Source organism: Liolophura sinensis, chromosome 9, assembly GCF_032854445.1.
Source record: "Liolophura sinensis isolate JHLJ2023 chromosome 9, CUHK_Ljap_v2, whole genome shotgun sequence".
Classification (NCBI taxonomy): Eukaryota; Metazoa; Mollusca; class Polyplacophora; order Chitonida; family Chitonidae; genus Liolophura; species Liolophura sinensis.
In genome coordinates, this window is record NC_088303.1 from 13930445 (window position 1) to 13949115 (window position 18671).

General features: G+C 41.6%; 1 protein-coding gene across 5 annotated transcripts in view; it reads right to left on the reverse strand.

Annotated features, from left to right (window-relative positions):
- Positions 1–691: 691 nt before the first annotated feature.
- Positions 692–18671, reverse strand: part of LOC135475149 (uncharacterized) — a 42048-nt gene continuing 24068 nt past the window's right edge. For 2 of the 5 annotated variants that reach the window (XM_064754917.1, XM_064754916.1), the window contains exons 2-16: positions 10661–11660; positions 10148–10330; positions 9459–9531; positions 7881–7968; positions 7592–7716; positions 7279–7358; positions 6700–6816; positions 6142–6190; positions 5808–5937; positions 5403–5516; positions 5064–5132; positions 4726–4804; positions 3900–4009; positions 3524–3655; positions 692–3255 (exon numbers count right to left, since the gene is read on the reverse strand). In XM_064754917.1, the coding sequence (XP_064610987.1) occupies positions 901–3255; positions 3524–3655; positions 3900–4009; positions 4726–4804; positions 5064–5132; positions 5403–5516; positions 5808–5937; positions 6142–6190; positions 6700–6816; positions 7279–7358; positions 7592–7716; positions 7881–7968; positions 9459–9531; positions 10148–10330; positions 10661–11660 (4704 nt within the window). In that variant the 3' untranslated portion in view covers positions 692–900. Of the gene's footprint in view, positions 3256–3523; positions 3656–3899; positions 4010–4725; positions 4805–5063; positions 5133–5402; positions 5517–5807; positions 5938–6141; positions 6191–6699; positions 6817–7278; positions 7359–7591; positions 7717–7880; positions 7969–9458; positions 9532–10147; positions 10331–10660; positions 11661–14870; positions 14978–18671 lie in introns of those variants that run through there. The other 3 variants (XM_064754919.1, XM_064754918.1, XM_064754915.1) reach the window with 3 other exon arrangements.

An 18671-nucleotide genomic window follows, 5' to 3' on the forward strand; every position in this document is an offset into this window, starting at 1 on the left:
CGTGCGCCTAGTGAAGTCCCAAAACGGCTAGTTTCCTTGGTCTGGATTTCTTGATTAAACTGCAAACCCCAACTCCTGTGATTACTTGTTTAATCGGAGCTAGGTATATTCAGTCTGGGCACCTTGGGATTTGTACTGCCTAACGGTGGCTGTTCATACATACTTCTGACACTCTGGCTTCCTCACCTCATAAAGCTAACCATCGTTACATGAGTGAAAAATTCGTCAGCAATATGTTAAGTAAAAAATCAAATAAATAAATAAAACAATGGTTTATTTCAACCTATCCTTGGCTTTCATGCGGGCGTAAGTTTAGTCCGCCAAGTACCAGGAAAGTTGCAGGGCTTTCTCTTAGCTCTGTCCCGTCTTCTCTACTGGCCGTTACAAAAATATAACATTCTTGGATGCAACATAAAACTTGAAACTAATACGTAACTGCTGGTTGATAAACCCAAGTGCAAAGTGTTGTGGGAGATGCTATTGCTCATCCGTAACCTTTGGTTAGCCCGTCTTTCAGACAACCTTCTCGTGCAGAAATTGCCTTAACCAGATGGAAGTGCTTTTAGCAGCAAGATAACTGTACATTGGAAAATGTAATACTAGACTAAATATTAAAAAGTCACCAACACGTTTCTTCCGTTTTGAAAACATTTTATATCTTTCTTCGTCACCGAATCTAAACCAGTCCGCTATCAAATCTGCCATTTAGACATTTACCTTTTAAGAGTCATTTACTCTTTAAGGTATACTGGCCAGACAAATCACAGACATAAAACTATCAAAACAAATTATTGCCATGCGATAAATGAAAGATGACAAACCGAAATGAGCAGTGGCACTTAAGAGAGACAAAACAAAATGACATAAAGTGAAGAGCGAATGTTGTAAATGTTTATCCCGTCAAACAGTCACTCCGCCATGATGGTACACGGAGGGTTTGACCGGCATCGCCCGCATCATTTGTGGAGGACTGCGGTGCGACGTGGAAGAATGTCCGCTATAACCAGGGCTGGGCTTGGAGTACCGCTGCATGACAACGTTGCTGTTGTTGTTCAGCGCTCGCCTCAGCTGATCTCGATAACCTTCGTCCTGCTCAGGCCGTCTCTGCTGGTCGTATCCAGGTCCCGGGTGACCTGAAGAGTTGCCGTGATACTGGTGATGGCTAGCACGAGAGTTGGAGTCACCATGATGACGGCTGTCACCTCCGGGATTGGAACCCCTCTGATTTTCCCCGTGGGACTTACCACTTCCTGTGGAAGCGGCTTGGGTCACTCCATCCAGCAGTGGGAACGGGTTCTGAATGTGATCATACATCTGTCTCTGCCCATCGCGACCCGCGGACTCCGGCTGCACAGATATCTGCAGGTTTTTACGTTGTGTAACGGGCGTTGACGTCATCGCGACAGTTGACCCCTGATATCCGGGAGGTGGAGGGCCTTTACCGGCTTCAAAACGTTCTATTAAAGATGTGATTGACTGTGCATGTGCAGCAGCCTTATCGCGTGGGTTAAGCTGGGTCTGCTGGCCTTGGTTGTTTCCCTGATAGCTCATACCCATAGGCTCTATGCCCTTGTCTTGAGGCATCCTCTTTAAGTCCCCTTGTTGCTGGCGCCTCTGGTCGGCAAACCTGTCCTCGGAGCGGTCTTGATGGGCATTACCGTGCTGATCCTCTTTACTCTGCATGAGCAGATAGTTGCTGGCTCGGTTTGGACCCATTGTGTTATATCTATGTGGTCCCCTGGCCGAGTGTAGATCTTGGGGAGCTTCATGGTATACACCTGGAGGAACCATTTCGGAAGCATCGTATTTTGACTGGTTTTCATACATGTGGATGACTTTAGCTCGATATGTTGGGATAGGGTTCACTGGTGAGCTTCCAGCAATGGTGTTAAACTGTCTCTGCGCTCTTGCTGAGTTGCTTGGAACGGTTGACTGGGGATTGGCATCCCAGCTTTGGCGCTGAGGGACCAGGTTAGTAGACCCGTCAGGGCGAGGATAGGGGTCTGATAAGCTCATGTTACTGCCGAGGGCTAGGGGTGCTCTGTCTCTACCCCGAACCCTTTTCGAATGTACAACCCTGGGAGAACCCTGCTCGTTATTGTTCACGTCACTCTGCTGCTTAGCTTTCTCAGCCGGACGGTACGACCCTGTATTTGGGTCAATTATTCCAAATGAGGCAAAGTTAGCCTTCACCTCGGCTTGGGGCTTGGCCGGCACGACTGGAGGTACGTTTTTATTTGGAGGTTTATCTCGAGGTTTGCTTCCTCTGCCGTTGTAAAAGGCCACTTCTTCTTCGGCCTCCATATCACTGTCTTGGTGGCCAGAACGTTTTGTGGGATTTCTGTCCCCTGATGGTGATCTAGAACGAGATCGGCCGCTGGAACTGTCTCTGTTGCCTGAGTATTTATTCAGACTGTGGTGACGGAATTCTCGATGATCCACAGCAGATCGATGTTTTGACTCCGGACTTGACGCGTCATATCCTCTCCTAGAGCCGCCGTTATTTCCGAACTTTTGCACCACGGTGTTCCTCAATTTCACAAAGGCAGTATTAGACTTATTCTGGTGCTCGGGTTCCTTTGGGGATACCATTTGTTCTTGATTTGGTTGTCGAGATTTGACATTCTCCTTCCGTAACCATGACTTCAATGAAAATCCGGTTGACTGTTTTCTTTGAGACTCCTCGGGGTCTGGTACTGGTATCTGTGCCCTTCTCGGAGACGGTGGCATATTTTCACTACCCCCGTATCGTGTAGGGCTGTTGTCCTTTTGAGAAACCGTGGACTGGGGATGCTGTAGAAGGGCATCATCCTGGTTTTCATAGTTGGACGGGTGTACCTGAAGGTTGTTGCTGTAGGGTTTGGATGGTTTCGGTGGTGTGGGCACAGGACGATGTATATCCCCAGTTGTGGGTGGGGTAGAAATGATTCTTTTAGGGGAAGGGGAACGAGTAGAAGAGCCATCCTTGTGGTATGTCTGTTTTCTATTGAACAAGGGTTTGCAGTGTTCTTGGTCGGCCCGGGTCTGTCTTTCAGCATTGTGTTTGCTGTGATGAGGGTCCCGGGGTCGCCGAGATGAGGACTCGGAGGTCTCCCACAGGTTTCTCCCCCGGACCTGCGTGTCAGTGGGAAGACTCTCTCCTGAGCTTTTGGTGGGTGACTGGTTAAGCTTTGAGGAGGAGGTTGATACCATTGGTGAGGGTTTAGGTGGTATCTCTGGCGGTGGGTCTGGTAATGGAAGCTTCCTGGATGGTACCTGGTATGGGTGAGATACATAACAGTAAACTTTCATTGTGTAATAAAATCTATTAATGGACTATACAAACATTTTAATGCCTGTGGTACAAACAAATAGTCAACCTGTATCTTTCAAATGAAAGGAAACAACACATGACCCAATACTTCAGTCAGATTACGAACTTAACGGCTGAATAACGAAACAATTCGTTTGTCATTTCTTTTGATTTGGCTGCAATATTACTGATGTGAGCTCCGGTCACCAATGTATTCACAAAATGGTTTACCTTCTTGTCTCGTGTTATGGTGAAGTTTGTTTGGAATCGTTCCTTGGCAAGCTTCCGTTGAACATCTTTCCAGTGATGTTTGCAATCGTGCAAAAATGTTGCCCATGTTCCAAAGAAGGTCTTAGTGCACTGCTGAAGACAGAACTACGGGTGATTAACATGTGACAAAAGATTTATTAATTTGTTTGATTACCACTTAACACAGTGCTCAAGATTGTTCACTTATACGGTAAATATTTTCAGTTGTAAACCAATAGAAATAAGGATGAAGATGTCCCTGAGGAATTTCGCTGTTACGATGTTGTTGCAAGCATCTTGGTTAAACAATTAATGGCCAAAGCAGCAAATGTTGTTCTTCGTATATTAGACTACATACCTGCCTTACCTCTTCCTGCTCTCCGTCAAACATAAAGTAAGCTGCTGTCCTTTGGAAGTTGTCCTTCGTCTCCCGAAAATGTCGCATCTGCGCCTCGATGCCTTCTTCAGCTGAAAGTCACCAGAAAAGTTGATAGAAAATAAATATAAATCCCTTTCGATATTTCAAAACTACTGAAAATTAACAGTTGCATTTATTTCAAACCATTTTAACGAGGAGGTCAGGAGAGGTGGAGATATCAAGTCGAAATTTGTTATACTTAACCTAAAAATGCATTAGTAAACATAACAACCGATGATTAAGTTCATGAGAACTTCTCATGTCAGGTAAAGATCAGTTATTAAATTCATTATAGATGCCCTTTTTTCACTGCACGACAAGGAATAAAACTCGTGACATTGAATTTTCTGGATGACAAGGGAAAGAGTAATATGTTTGTCAAGCTTTTTTTAAGAAAAAGTTCGTAAATCACTCTGCAAGCTGAAAACCAGAAAAATTTTAGTTCCTCTAATATGATTTTTTGAACGTGTTTCATTTTCAAGTTTTATACCTTAAAACTTTCTAGTGATACTTATTTATAAAGAAAGATCTCAAATCAATCTTGAAAATATAATATGTTCAAAGAAATCATACTAGAATAAAAATTCTAATTTATAAATATTTTTGCTCATATCGGTATATCGACACGCTATGATTGAAATATCGCTGTAGTTGTATTATTCAGTCACATCTGTAGATTTGTCTATTGTAAATTATTGTAAATATGGAGAGAGATGCGATTTTATTTTTGACATGGCAAAGGTATGATGACCACTGAGATTCTTACCTTTTGCGAAAAACTGCTGAAGACGGTTGGAAATGTTTTCTGGGAGCGTACCGTTGTTGTCGTAAAGAAGAGGGGATATCTGTAAAAAAAAAACAAGTCGGATCCATAATTAAATGCCATAACTGAAATAGACACAAAATAAACTGTACAGGTAGTTTTAAGTAAGAATGTGATGGAATCAATACCAAGCCACTAACAAGAAAGCAAAGAGGCAAATTCTAGGATTTTATTACCGAATTGTTGGGTTTAAAAGGGGTGGGGATTTGAGAGGCATTGTTATGTAAATATCTAGTAATTATGATAATATGGTTATGAATTAAAAATAACAGAACACTTACACTTTTTCTCACGTGAGCCAAGTCATCGCTAAGTCCACACAGAGCGTTGTTGACGTCGTTAAGGGAGACCTGTAATAGCACAATACGATTTGAATCATGTCTGAAGATACATTTTGCATACGATATAGCGTTGAGAAGGTAGAAACTGCACACGATTTAAAATAAGAACATCTTCTTATGTATGTGGATAAAAACTTGGTTACTGTTTTGTTTGTTGTTGACTTAGATATACTCATCCAGGACGACTTGAAAATTAAGTGTACTTTAGATTGTATCTCGAAAATGCCGCTTACATTTCGATTCAACTTTTCCCAAAGGCGATAACTTGCCAATGCTTACCTGTGCAGCGTGTCTCATATTTGATGGTTCGGGAAGGGAATACCTGGATACGTCTTGTGTGTACTGCTGGCAATAGGTCTTTATAAGGAACACTAGCAAATTTTCGCGTCCCTCCTGGGGAAAAATACAAATTAAAGTTACTGGAATTCTCAAGAAACTTAAGGATGTAACATTTCGTTTGTGTGTCTCTTTAAAGCTGATCTTCCGATCATGTGTCGCTATAACAGACTGGTGTCACCCATGACTGCCGCCTTGCTTGAACATCATGCCAATGACACCCAGCCAAGATAAGAATAGCAATTCCGGGCTCAAACAGTTTCATTGAGATACTGGTCCGTTGATAGATGATTTCTTTGACAGTATGTGACGTAATTCAATAATGACGTGTTGACGTGCTTTACTAACCCTATCCTCGATCTCCTTGAGAGTGGCCAACACCTCCAGGTGGTAACCGTCCGCCTGCCCAGAGGCGGTCCCCCCATTCATGTGGTTCCCAACAGCTAATAACGTCTCTAAAAGGTTCTTCAGGAAAACGCTGCAAAAAACATGAAGTAAACAAACCGTAAGTGTTTGCAGAACTGTGCATGATATGCAAACACCGTTACTAAATTTGAAAATGTTATACCCACATGAAAATTACTTCTAATGTGAAAAACCTGGTATGATAACAATATTGTGTAGGCAATATACTTCAGATCACTTTGAAGAAACTGTGAAGTGTGAATGAATATAGGGCTACCTTGAGCAGATTTCTTCACATGCCGTGCGAACATCTTTAAGCTGTTGATCTGTGAATAAAAAGTGGGGATACACAATTAAAAACAAACAGATAAACGGATGGAATCCTTAAAGGCCTGAGTCCTCAACTGCTATAGCTTAACAGAACAGTTGAACCTGTCAGCCTCATTTCAGCCACTATTCAATGACCAATCAAATCGCCTGTTAGAACCTGTTTGCTCCGCTGCGACTTTTCGTCATGAAGCTTGATGGTGTTCTAGGGCTTTCCTCCAGCCACAAACTACTGAACTCTTCTTAGGTATAATGACGTCCATTAAGCATTAGAAAAATTAAAAACTGCGAAGAAGTCTACCCACCATCGTATAAGCGAAATATCTTTGAGTACGGCGTAAAACACCAATCAAACAAATGATAAAGAAGCCCACGGAACTGGGCACTGAAATCTGAATATGGAAGAAAATATTAACAGATCAGGCTGTGAATTAACGGATCATGCATTTGCATTTTGTCAGATTTACCCAGCACTAATAACTAAGACCAACAATAATCCAAAACTCACCGATATCGAAGAGATAGTCGTGAATCCTTTGCTGGAACCGGAGTAACTCTGCCTTTTCTCGGTAGTGGTCAATCCGTGACACCTCATACATGATGTAATCCGGGATATCGAACTGACCTGCCAAGGGAGATAATCCAATGATTCCATGACACAGCAACACATACTGCACGTGTTTATGCAAGACAAATTTTGCGAGGGACACGCTGTATCAAATATTACCTTCAGCACTTCACAGATTTCCCACTGGTGCCTCTGAGTTCATCATACGATAGTTTATATGGAGAATCGCACATTCTATGTCATTCATGACTTGGAAAACTACACTATAAAATGATTAGTATTAATCTTTAAAAAAAAAATAATTTCAGAGAATGAAACAGAGAAGATTTTCAACAAGTTTTGAAGGTCATCGGCAACTTGCAGTTTCTAAATTACATTGCAGCCCAGGATTATCGGATTAAGTTAAAATATCGTACAATTTAAGGGTTTTATGACAACCTAGTTGGTCTCAGTGTAACAACTGACATTCTAAATAATATTTAACACATGGACACATATCTGGATTGCAAAAAAAGTTACCTGTTCCTTTTCGTTGGGCTTGATGTAAAACTCGGTCCATATCTTTATGTGAGAGAATCAAATCCAGTAGAGCGTCCGCCCTGATTAACATAAATCATTCAACGATGAGCATGTATATATTTGAGCTAAATCACGGTTTCGATTTTAATTTACGGTACGTCTGATTCGTGCCTTTGCATACTTATACGAGTTGAAAAATTTGGAAAAATCACATTTCCTTTAAACTAACTATCCAGGACTGAATACAAATCTTTCTTTTTAAACTGTCAGGTCAAACCACCCACATTATGGATTAAATTGTGTGATCACTCACCCTTCTTCGTCCAGAAATGGTGTTTGAAGTTCACTGATCGCTTGTATGACGTCTTGCAGTGTTAGTTTGAGAAAATGCATCTTACTGACGAAAATCTGAGCCTTATCTCGATCAACAACTGAAACCTGCAATGAAAAGAGAGTCATGACTGACAACAGACCAATAATAAAATTGGCTCGAAAATCAAGGCAGATCAACTACTTAGTTGCGGAGGAATTACACCAGTGAGACGCGCAGGGATATTTGTTATAAATAATAATGGAAATTCCTTGAAATGGCGGTTACTCACGTAACTTCTCGATCTGCCTCGTCGCGCCACGACGTCATCATAAAGCGACACCTGACTGCGGTATCCGTCACTCTCGTCATTAAACACACTGCAAAAAAAAAACATTTTTATACCTTTGGATTAAAATCCTTCACAACTGTATATATCTAAAAAAGATTTGTAAATTTAACAATATTGCCTGAATTTCCACCGGATAGTACCAACAAATTGATTTCGCCTATAAATGTCCACAAAGTCAACAATGGTAACCATATCACAATAAAAAACAAACAAGTTTAATTATAATTACTTGTATTTTCGACCAAAAAACCAGAGTACTATGTTTATCACGTTGAAAGCAGTGAATAAAGCTATTAGTTGTATGGTTGTACGGTTTATTTATTTGGTTCGAGGTATACGCTGCAGTCAAGAATACTTCATACATCAACTGACACATGACACACCGCACCACACACCACGTAACACACAAACCTCCTGAAGTAACACCGCAGTCGATCCAGCAGGAATAGCATTCGAATACACGATTTGATATTTCAATCGTGTGTGACTTGCAAACACAATCGCTTTTTATAGCCAACGAGTGCCCTGGGTAATGCTGCGTTGGGTGGAATGGGGTATTCTCTATAGTTTTTTCACTACACTTGGCTTTAGAATGTCATCGAGTAAAAGCTTTATTAGAGTAAAATATTTCGAGAGGCACACTAAAATATTAATAACCATAATCTCAGAAAAGCCTGAATAAAATATAAAATTGGTCCGCTGCCAAATCTAAGACAGGACTGCAGGCAACGTGTGGACATAATCAGAATATCGTACAGGTTTTTCGTTCTGAACTACATATGGGCAATCCCCAAAACAAACAGCATGTAGCCAACAACACTATAAGTTGTCAAACAAACTTCTGAATGGCGCACCGTATAGAACATCAATAACACCCAAGCTTATCAAGTTTCTTTCTTGGTGAATGGACACAACAAAAAGCACTTGACAATAAATGAAACAAGTTGGTGATAGATCTAAGCTTAACCGACGTCTCCATCAACAGCTAGATTTACACTGTCATTAAATTATCTGGGGCACACAATGTAAGTTCACGGGGGTCTAAGACTGACCCAGTTCTCCCTGAGCGAACTGTCAACACCAGGTATCCAGTTTTACAGCTCAGCGTACGTGGAATATAACCCAGGGAGAAACAATGATAACCAAAGATTCTGTGCTCTATAAAAGATATTCTTGTATACACACACTTCTAAATAAGCTAAAACTGTACGAATTGGGCTGGGCTCAAAGTTGTCATTTAATATTTTGCGGTTTTCAACGCGGTTGGTTTGGCCAACTTCCAAAATTAACCGCCACTTTTAGAAACTGATTTTCGTCAACTTTACCTAAGAAGGGCAGCTCCGCGCACTAATATTTTCCAACACTCATGCAATAACAGCTACTGGTTTTGATTAGTATAAGACCCGAAATTCACGGTGGACACTTCACTGTTTATCATATAATTGAAGACAGACAGGTCACCTTTCCGCTAGATTGAACAGTTTACATGTGGCAGGCAAAATATTAATCTTCACTTACAGTTCTACGGCTTCTGTGTCTATCCGCGGTTCGATCATTGTATGCCAGATGGACAGCTGACTTCCCGGCGTTCCTGTGGAGGAAGAGATCCATGCCGTTATGATAAACCATACATGTCCGCAAACCTTGATTATGGATTTATTACCACTTTATCCCTTTTCGATCTTTACCAAAAGCAGGATTAATTCATTGCATCCTAAATTAAAAAGTATATACCTCAGTGCGTCATCAGAAACCATTAACAAGTAATAAGTGGAAATTCCCCCGGAACAATTACACCGTAAATGCCACCTTGGTGAGTTTGAGTCTTTTACATGCCATCAATATGGGACAATCATTCTTGTTCCACAGGCAGGCGTACTACATGTGAATACAACCATTCCTGTTCCACAGACAGGTGTACTACATGTGAATACAACCATTCCTGTTCCACAGACAGGCGTACTACATGTGAATACAATCATTCCTGTTCCACAGACAGGCGTACTACATGTGAATACAATCATTCCTGTTCCACAGACAGGCGTACTACATGTGAATACAATCATTCCTGTTCCACAGACAGGCGTACTACATGTGAATACAATCATTCCTGTTCCACAGACAGGCGTACTACATGTGAATACAATCATTCCTGTTCCACAGACAGGCGTACTACATGTGAATACTCATGCTTACAAACAAATTACCTAGATCACTGAGAATTATCCTCTTCCAGGCGATGTACTTCATTTTTCTCCTCGGCTGAAGAATTGGCTTGTTGGGGTAGACTTTATTCCCACGGCTGGGTCTTGGGGGTAACGGAGGCGGAACGTCGGAGTCTTGTGGCTGTGTCGACCCCGTCCAAGGACGATCCTGATCCAGTTTGGCATCTGAACAGACAATGTTGTCCGATGTTAAGAAACACTTATTAGCGACTAAATTATTGCTTTGGTTAAACTTTCTCTTGTAAGGCTCCAAATTGTAGTGCAAGTAACATGACGATAAACGTCATGCATTTCACTGATGGAAACAAATAAGGGTAGTGGAGTAGCCATATTAAAGCAGGCCTTTTCATTAAGATTTGTAAATAATGACTTTTATACTGTGCAACATTTATGTCGTCAAGAAATACAGGATCTAATTCAAAATGCACTAATTTTCTTACAGGCCAACACTTATCCGCTAGACAAAGTTATTCCTCATTGCACGTGAGAATTTACCTATTGATCCCAGCAAACCTCCTTTTCCAGGAATAATTCCATATGGTGACGACTTAGTACTGGAATTTTCTAGCATTTCAGCTATGCTTCTCAGTTCGTGCATTTTCATCATCAACTTGTTGATTCTGTCTTCATATGACCTCAAAATATGCTGATGTTCTTTTTTCATGCGTTTCATCTCCTCCAACAGTTGTTTTTCATTATCAGAGAAGGAAAAATTTTGATCGGCGAATCGGCGACTTGATGAATCGCCGCCCATGCCGCTCTCGGCTCCGCTTGACGCATGGCTGTTGTAAGTTCCAGGGGTATTGGAAGAGATTTCATAGTCAAATGGCGGCATTTGCATTCCCAGACGGCCGATCATGTAGGTATCCGGGGCCTCTTCCGGTATAACTGAATGATCACGTGACGAAGCCATGGACGCTGAATGAGTGGATTTGGGGTATAGTCTATCACGTGATTTATACAGGGAGTAGGGATCTGCCGAGCTGTCGGTGGATGTCGTACTGGCGCGTTTGTTCTGCCAGTAGTTTGATTGGAGTTTTTGTGACGGTTTTCGGCACTCTTCCGGAAAGTTTTTCTCCAAGTCCCGGAAGAAGGAGTCGATGAGGTAGCCGCTAGAAGTGTTGTCGCGGAGTAGTCTGCCCTTGACGTCGTCCAGAAGTTTATTATCTAATTTATCACTAGTCCTATGTCCATCTAAACTAGCCTTCTGAAGGGGTGGGTAATACGAATAAGACATCATAGCACTCAAGCTGCTACCCCGAGGGGGTACATTTTCATCTTCCCAACGATACAAGTGTGAAGAGTCCTCGAAAGTAGTCCATCCGAAAATGCTTCTGATGAATCCTAGTTTGAACAAGCGTCTGGCGAACTTGAAAGCCGAAGCACGACACTTAAACCTCCGCGGGGATGTATAAAGTAGTGCTGACACTAGAGCTGAGCCTTTAAACACATCGGTACTGTTGGAACTTCCCACCGGCTTCCGCCGCACGTCCATCTGGCAAAACACAAACAAATTTGTTAATGATCCATTCATTCTAGTATCAACCGAAAATCTCGCTAGCTGTAGTTTTCACTTAAAATAGGTGAATTCTTTTCACATTCATGCAGACTTTGTAAGAAAATACAAAACGCTTGTATCAGCTGTATAAAGCTGGGAATAAGTAAAAAGTAAGACATATGTAAGACCTTACGGTTTTCCGTGACTCAACTCAAAGCTGTACGTCCGTCGCTGACAAAGTGTGACTATAAACTATACATACAGATCTCCATAGTTCAAACAACCGTAGAAAACTGTCAGCGATCTATTGTCAGGACTCAAAGAAAAACTAACAATGGAGATCTAGGTTTTTGTGGGAAGGCGAATTCGGGCAGGATTGTCTGCTTTTAAACCCTGACTTTCCTGTCCACTTCCTCACGCGACTTTCGTGTCCCTGATTATGTATTTTCTGTGAACCCGAAGCAAAGAAACTGTCATTTCTTGATTTAATCACGCCAATTACCATTGTTGACATCATGGGATCAAGATTGTACAGGTGCGTCACAAAAGCCTGTTAACCTTGAAATCCCTGATGTATACACCGCCAACAGAGCGAACCGATCACTGCACCGAGGGCAATGGACCCTCCAGCGCACTTTACCTGTCAATCTCGCCCAGACACTGCACATGCACTTGCTACAAATGGCGCAGATCTTAACTAAACGATAGCTGACAGTACATAGACAGACAACCCGTCTACAAAAGCTCAAATTATGTCATTGAAGTTCAAGTTTACTATAATAGTACATCCTGATGTCAACCTTAAACTAAAGGCTGACATTTCAGCACCTCGGGGTTATTGAGTGTGTTTCAAGGACATGTATCGTGAACGAAGGACTTGTACGAATGTCAGCTAGCTAAACCTTAGCCCATAACCAGACAGGCTATTCTCCTTGGAGTGCAATCTTTATGATCATAAGTTGGAGTCTATAGCAACCAGTTTCCAGTTCACCTTTTCGTTGTTGTGTGAAATTATGAAATCTGATTCGCAAGATAATAACCGGGTTTACTGTTGTAGCCAGTCACATGCAATTGCAGCGTGGAATTCCAGACTTACACTGGCGCGGACTTTCTACGATATGTTGCTAAGATATTCTCGAGCTCCCTTGTGTATCATAATGGGGAAGCCTTTGCGCAAACAGACGAAATATGGGATATAATATATAACGAATTCTATTACATTCGAGGTCAACCGCAAAACTGACATTTGATTGAATAAAAACTGAGTTTTTTTCAAACCATGCCAACTAGGAATAGAGGGGAAGGGGCGTGTTTTAGAGTGAGGGTGACACTAACAACTCACCGATGGATCATGGGTGAAACACTGTGACTAGGGGTCACATCCCTAAGTAGGACTAACCAGGGGACTATAATGAGACTGTGCACCCTGGAACGTGCCTGATGAGAGGGTAATGGGCTCTGCTGTGTTTACCTCACCTGGTTAGGTCTGGGGCCCGTCTTGTCAGCGTCTATATAGTACCTTCGTGACAACCACATACATGTATATCAGTTTTCAGGTCTAGTTTACGGTTCACATGTCAATACCATGGCAACAACTCCTACAGGTATTGCGGTATGTAAGAGTGCTGAATGAACATGTGTTAGGTGTGCAGAAAAACATTAAACTGATTTAAGCTACAAAAACGCAACACGTTCTGCTTGTTTGCCAATTCACTCGTCCCATTTAACCCTTAAATGAGTGGAATGAATGAATGATAATGGTTTTATGTGTAATATTGCAGTCATATCGTGAGGCTCTGACCCGTTATGCAATAGTAAATGAAAAATGTTGAGATTACACAGATATTGGTATGAATGTGAGCAAAGTTTTCTAGAACTTTTTACACCTTTTGACTGGCTGCTAATCTGATGTACATGTATAGTTTTCTCGTCTGCTAAAGTTCCTTCGGGATTATTTAAGCCCAAATGTCGTCAGTTCGTCCCTAAAAGAGGCTATTTTGTAGACTTTGCCCCCCCCCCCCCCCCCCCTCCCAATATATCGTTGTAAAGATCTAATTTATATGTCCAGGAAAAGATAACTCCATAAGCTCTCGTTTGCATAATACTTAATACGCTATGATCCGATTGGGAAACAGTAAACCAGTGGCTGCTTACATGTTTACAAAATCTACAATGTTTATTAGAAAAAACAAACCAGAACACAATGTTATTAAATCTATACCTCCACAAAAAGGCGTACTTCCCAGTACCATCTTTAAATGCAAGCGACATTATGAAAAAGGTATGTGAATTCTTTTAGAGTATCGGCGCTGTTTTCTATCATTTTTCAACAAATGGAACTGTGATACAAGTCACACGCCAATTTAACACACCAAACGTCTGCTACCAACTGTTACCATTTACCGCATACACGTGAGTGGAATCAAGGCCGACCTGTGACCTCTGGCTGTGACGTCACGCAACATGTGGTCTTCCGTCTGCTACTGTGGTCACAATCTGTTTCTGTTTACTAACCATGTTTCAGATTAAGAGAACCACAAGTTTGAATTTACAAAGTGGGCTTAAAGAGTGCATGATCGGCCAAGTGTTCCGCAAGCAGCTAATATGCTTCTACTTAAAATGTGATTTGTCATGAAACCATGCATACGAAGATAATCAGCATGTTTGCATGATATAAATTTTGAACACCAATTAAGAAAAACCAAACATGATGATCACTAAACTTATGTAAATTGGAGAACTACTCACGGTACTCCTGAAAACATAGATCAATGTCCATTCAGTGAAAACGATGGACCCATTAAACTGACAGTATACCTGTTTGCACAGACCTGTTACTACCCCTATAATAACACTTACTGCAGTCGATGTCATAACTACTGCATGAAGATCAAACTGTTGAAAGTAATATCCCTTTGAATACCTCCCAATAAGCCAAACTCGACGCTTATATGACTATATCTATAATGAATGTGAACATTAACGGTTTACACCTTCGCCAAATATAACGATGTATGTGTATGTACCCCATAATCCAACACTAGTTATTTCCAAGCTATTAGTATTTTAGTGAGAGGTAATATGCATAGTACAGAGACAACAACAACGTAGGACAGCCATATGTTGCAACTGTACTAGTATTCAACCTACATATCCAATGTGGTAAAACTTGGTTTGGAACAAGATCGCACAAGCGAAAGTACATACCGACTTGAGCTGGGTGGAAATCCATGACAGGAATACCGTGGCCCTTACTCTATACACTTTTCACTCTACACTGAGTTAACTTTCAGACGATCGAAGTTCAAATGTGTTTATATCGACTAGCTGCTCAGTAGCCCCACTGACCACAAGGACAATACAACCTGTTCGGAATAGCAATGGATCCCGGGGCTGTCTTTTGTCGGCGTGGCCAGTCGGTGGTCAAGTCAGCCAACAGCCGTGGGGGTGTCGGGACAGGTCTCGTCCAGTACTGGTGTAGAAATACCGGTCCCTGAACTCAGTCCGTGGCCCACCGCCTCCGGAGACTATACAGTATTGACACTGTCAGCACATCACGCAGGTAAATCTGGTGAATGATGACCGTTATCTGGCGGACCGCCCCAACTTCACGGGAGGGCTAAGGACTACGCTACAGCCTTAAGCAAGCCAGAGGAACCCAAGGTAATACAGACACCAGAAACTTCAGCTTGATGAGACAGCAGCCGGGCAGATTCAATCCCTGAACCTTCCGCATACATTCATTCATTCATTTCACTCCTTGTCACCTAAGATGGTACCGGAGGTAAACACATGCATGTACGAGGCACACGAGACAGAGTCAATCTGCAAACCTTTCGCATACATTCATTCATTCATTCGTTTCGCTCCTTGTCACCTAAGGTGGTACCAGACGTAAACACATGCATGTAAATTGACGCGGAAAACGAAGCAGTGTCAATCCTATCGAATCTCCAACATATGTGCGATACGGCGTCACTCTCCGTTATGACCACGAAATTCGATAACACTATTTGGAGATGAAATTAAGCTAATTATGAAAATAAAATTATCAGAGAAGTCAGAAAACAAAATTCGTGGAAAATCCTTTCAAATTCCTGGCAGAAGTAAAGGTGGTCATATCAGTTTATTTGGGGTCGTTATATCCCAAATAATTTCTAGACCAACCAAAGCAACATTTGTTGTGTTCAGTGTGCTGAGGTTCCATAGACGTGCAAAGTAGATTTATGAATGTTGAAGTCATGGTGTAGTACAGTCCTCTATATCTCGGTCATAATATTCGTGTCATCAGTAGGAAGCTATCATTATTACATCGTGCTTCAAGTTGATATGAAATGACACCAAACACTTTAGACTGCCTTAAACCTCTGTGATGAGTAGATATGCCTTAGTCCGTATCTTACATTACATACATGTGCACGTCACATCACGCATTTGTGTCAATAAACTAACATCAAGATGAATTGTCCGTCATGTACAGAATTTCAGTGAATATAGTCAGGCTAATCCTACTTTATACCGTCTGAGGCACAAGCAGACAATCGTAGACAAACATCGATCCCGGCAAAACACGGAATTAGTTACACATTTACGGGCAAATGTGTGGGAAAGTGGGCCATTACTGCAAGCATTACGAATAAGCGGATTTCGCGGTGGGGGTTCAAGTTGGACAACGGCTTCTTAACACTGGTAGAGTAAATGTGAAAGCATAACCTGAAGGTATTTAATGTCAGACATGTAAACAGGTACTTAAGAAAGTAATTCTACAAGATATAAAGTCAAGGACGTGAAGAAGAGATGGGGTGTGCGGGAGAAGGGTAACACAACGGTCATAAAACAACAACATCATGTTATGGCACTGTTGTATTAACCAAGTCTTAGTCGACAAATTCCACCCACAATACACCAAGCGTAAGCTGCACGTTGCCCGCAGTGTTCAGAGGATCCGAAGATGTCACCACGTGGCCATCGATACAGCCACGAGGCTACAACAGAACACTGATGGACGCGGTGTGCTTCTTAATTAAGACAAGGTGTTCCTCTTCTAAAGTGGGACTGTGGTCAGAGTAAACAAGATACCGAATATAACCCAAACACATACGTGGGTCATCTGGTTTTCTAGCCAGATTAGTTGAGTGTCTTGTCTACTGTCGAGGTTTGTTTGGGACTCACCCCGGAGGTCTGTTGCACACCCCCAAAATACAGTCGTGGATGTTTTAAGACGCTGCTCATCAGGAAGTGATGGTTTCCAGCAGCTGAAATACGATGAACATTGACTTTTGTTTTGTTTTTTTTTTCTGGGCAAACTGCAAATCGCTCCCCAATCAGAAAACATTGGTCTTCCGACCAGGAACCTTTCAGACATACAAAATGTGGCTAGGGACATGCATACTGGGTAGACACACGAATCCAAACACTATAATAAGACAAAGGCCGTATCAGCGACTCTCGTGTTCAAACTCAGTCAGGTTTCAATTGTCCCATCAGTATTTCGAGTTGGAAATAAAAGATTTGCTTAAGAGATAAAACCAGACAATCAGTTGTATTCAGATACTGATTGTATCGGTGTTTTTTAACGATCAGATTTACCATAGAGTGAGTGTGTGTCTTGTATAATTGTATGTAACAAGCATGTGGAGTCCATGGTCAGTTCCTGTTCACAGGCGGGGAACATGAAAGTGATCTTGAGGTAATCGGATCTCTTTTGGACGAATCCTTTCAGACATGTTGTCTCCCAATGTGAGAGTTGTTGTAAAGATTGGACATTAGAAAAGTCAAGAGAGGTACTTAACAGGACTCTTAGTGCAGGAGAGGAAGTTACTAGGAGTGGCCGGAGGTTTTCAAAGAGCTCATCCAGTCCATCGGTTATTGTGGAATTTTAAGCTTCCGACGAATCCGGACGTGTAATCCTAAAACGTAATTTCCTGTACGTGGATTTAAGTTCAAAGGACATTCAAATCTATTGTTGGCATTGTATTCAGAAGAGATGTACACATTATGTAAACAGGAAATTTTCAAGACCTGCACGAACCTGCACGGCAATCACCTTAGTACATAAGTTACATAAAAGAGTTCTCGGAAATTAAGTCTACTCAAAGGTATGGCGGCATAAAACACCAGTCAAATAAATAAATAAATCAAACGTATGTACAACTTTTCCAATAACCGGCCAGAATAAATCTGAGCGGAAATTATACTTAGTTTGCGATATTATTAGTGTAAATATTTATCTCAATATCATGTAGACATATGTGTATACGCCTGTGTTATAGTTATTACTTATAGACTATCACAGTCCTCTGTTAGTTCTGGTCAGAAAGCTATGAAGGTGGACCAATCTCAGCTGTTGTGTTAACCCAGTCTAATTGTAGTCCAGAAATAGTTTCATTTCACCTGGTGACACGGTTTATCAAACATCAGATTTGATAGGCCACCCATGAGTGTAAATTGTCTCACCTGAATGAGGCAAATCGCCACAGGTGTGTTTATTGTTTATACTGATTCTGACAGGACACACCTCAGGCCAGCTGGACAGAGGCCCGGTCAGCTGAACTTCTCATACACACGTGGCAGTCACACATAACGTGTTGACTCACAACGAACTGGTAATTAGTTCATAGCGAGTAATGCTACAACATTGCAGAAAACAAAAACAGAGCATTGTGTAGTATATAACGTGCAGGTACACGATAGGAGATTCCATTAATGACAGGTGACATATAGGCGTTAGTAAGCTGTTATTACCTGTTATAAATTATAGCAGGTAAGAGTAGTGTTGTTTACAGTAATGAATGGTGTGATTGGATAACATATCGTTATATCCAGCATCAGCTTGATTGTACTGTTATGCAATCACCCTAAGGGAAAAGTGGCAGAGGAAGTAATGGACAAAAAGGTTAATACCTGAACGTGTTTGTTCGCGTCTACCCGGTTTTCTGTTCAGCTTAGTGTATATTAGTACTCAACAAAACAGTGTTTTCCCCTCCCTATATGGTGTACACGTCATGG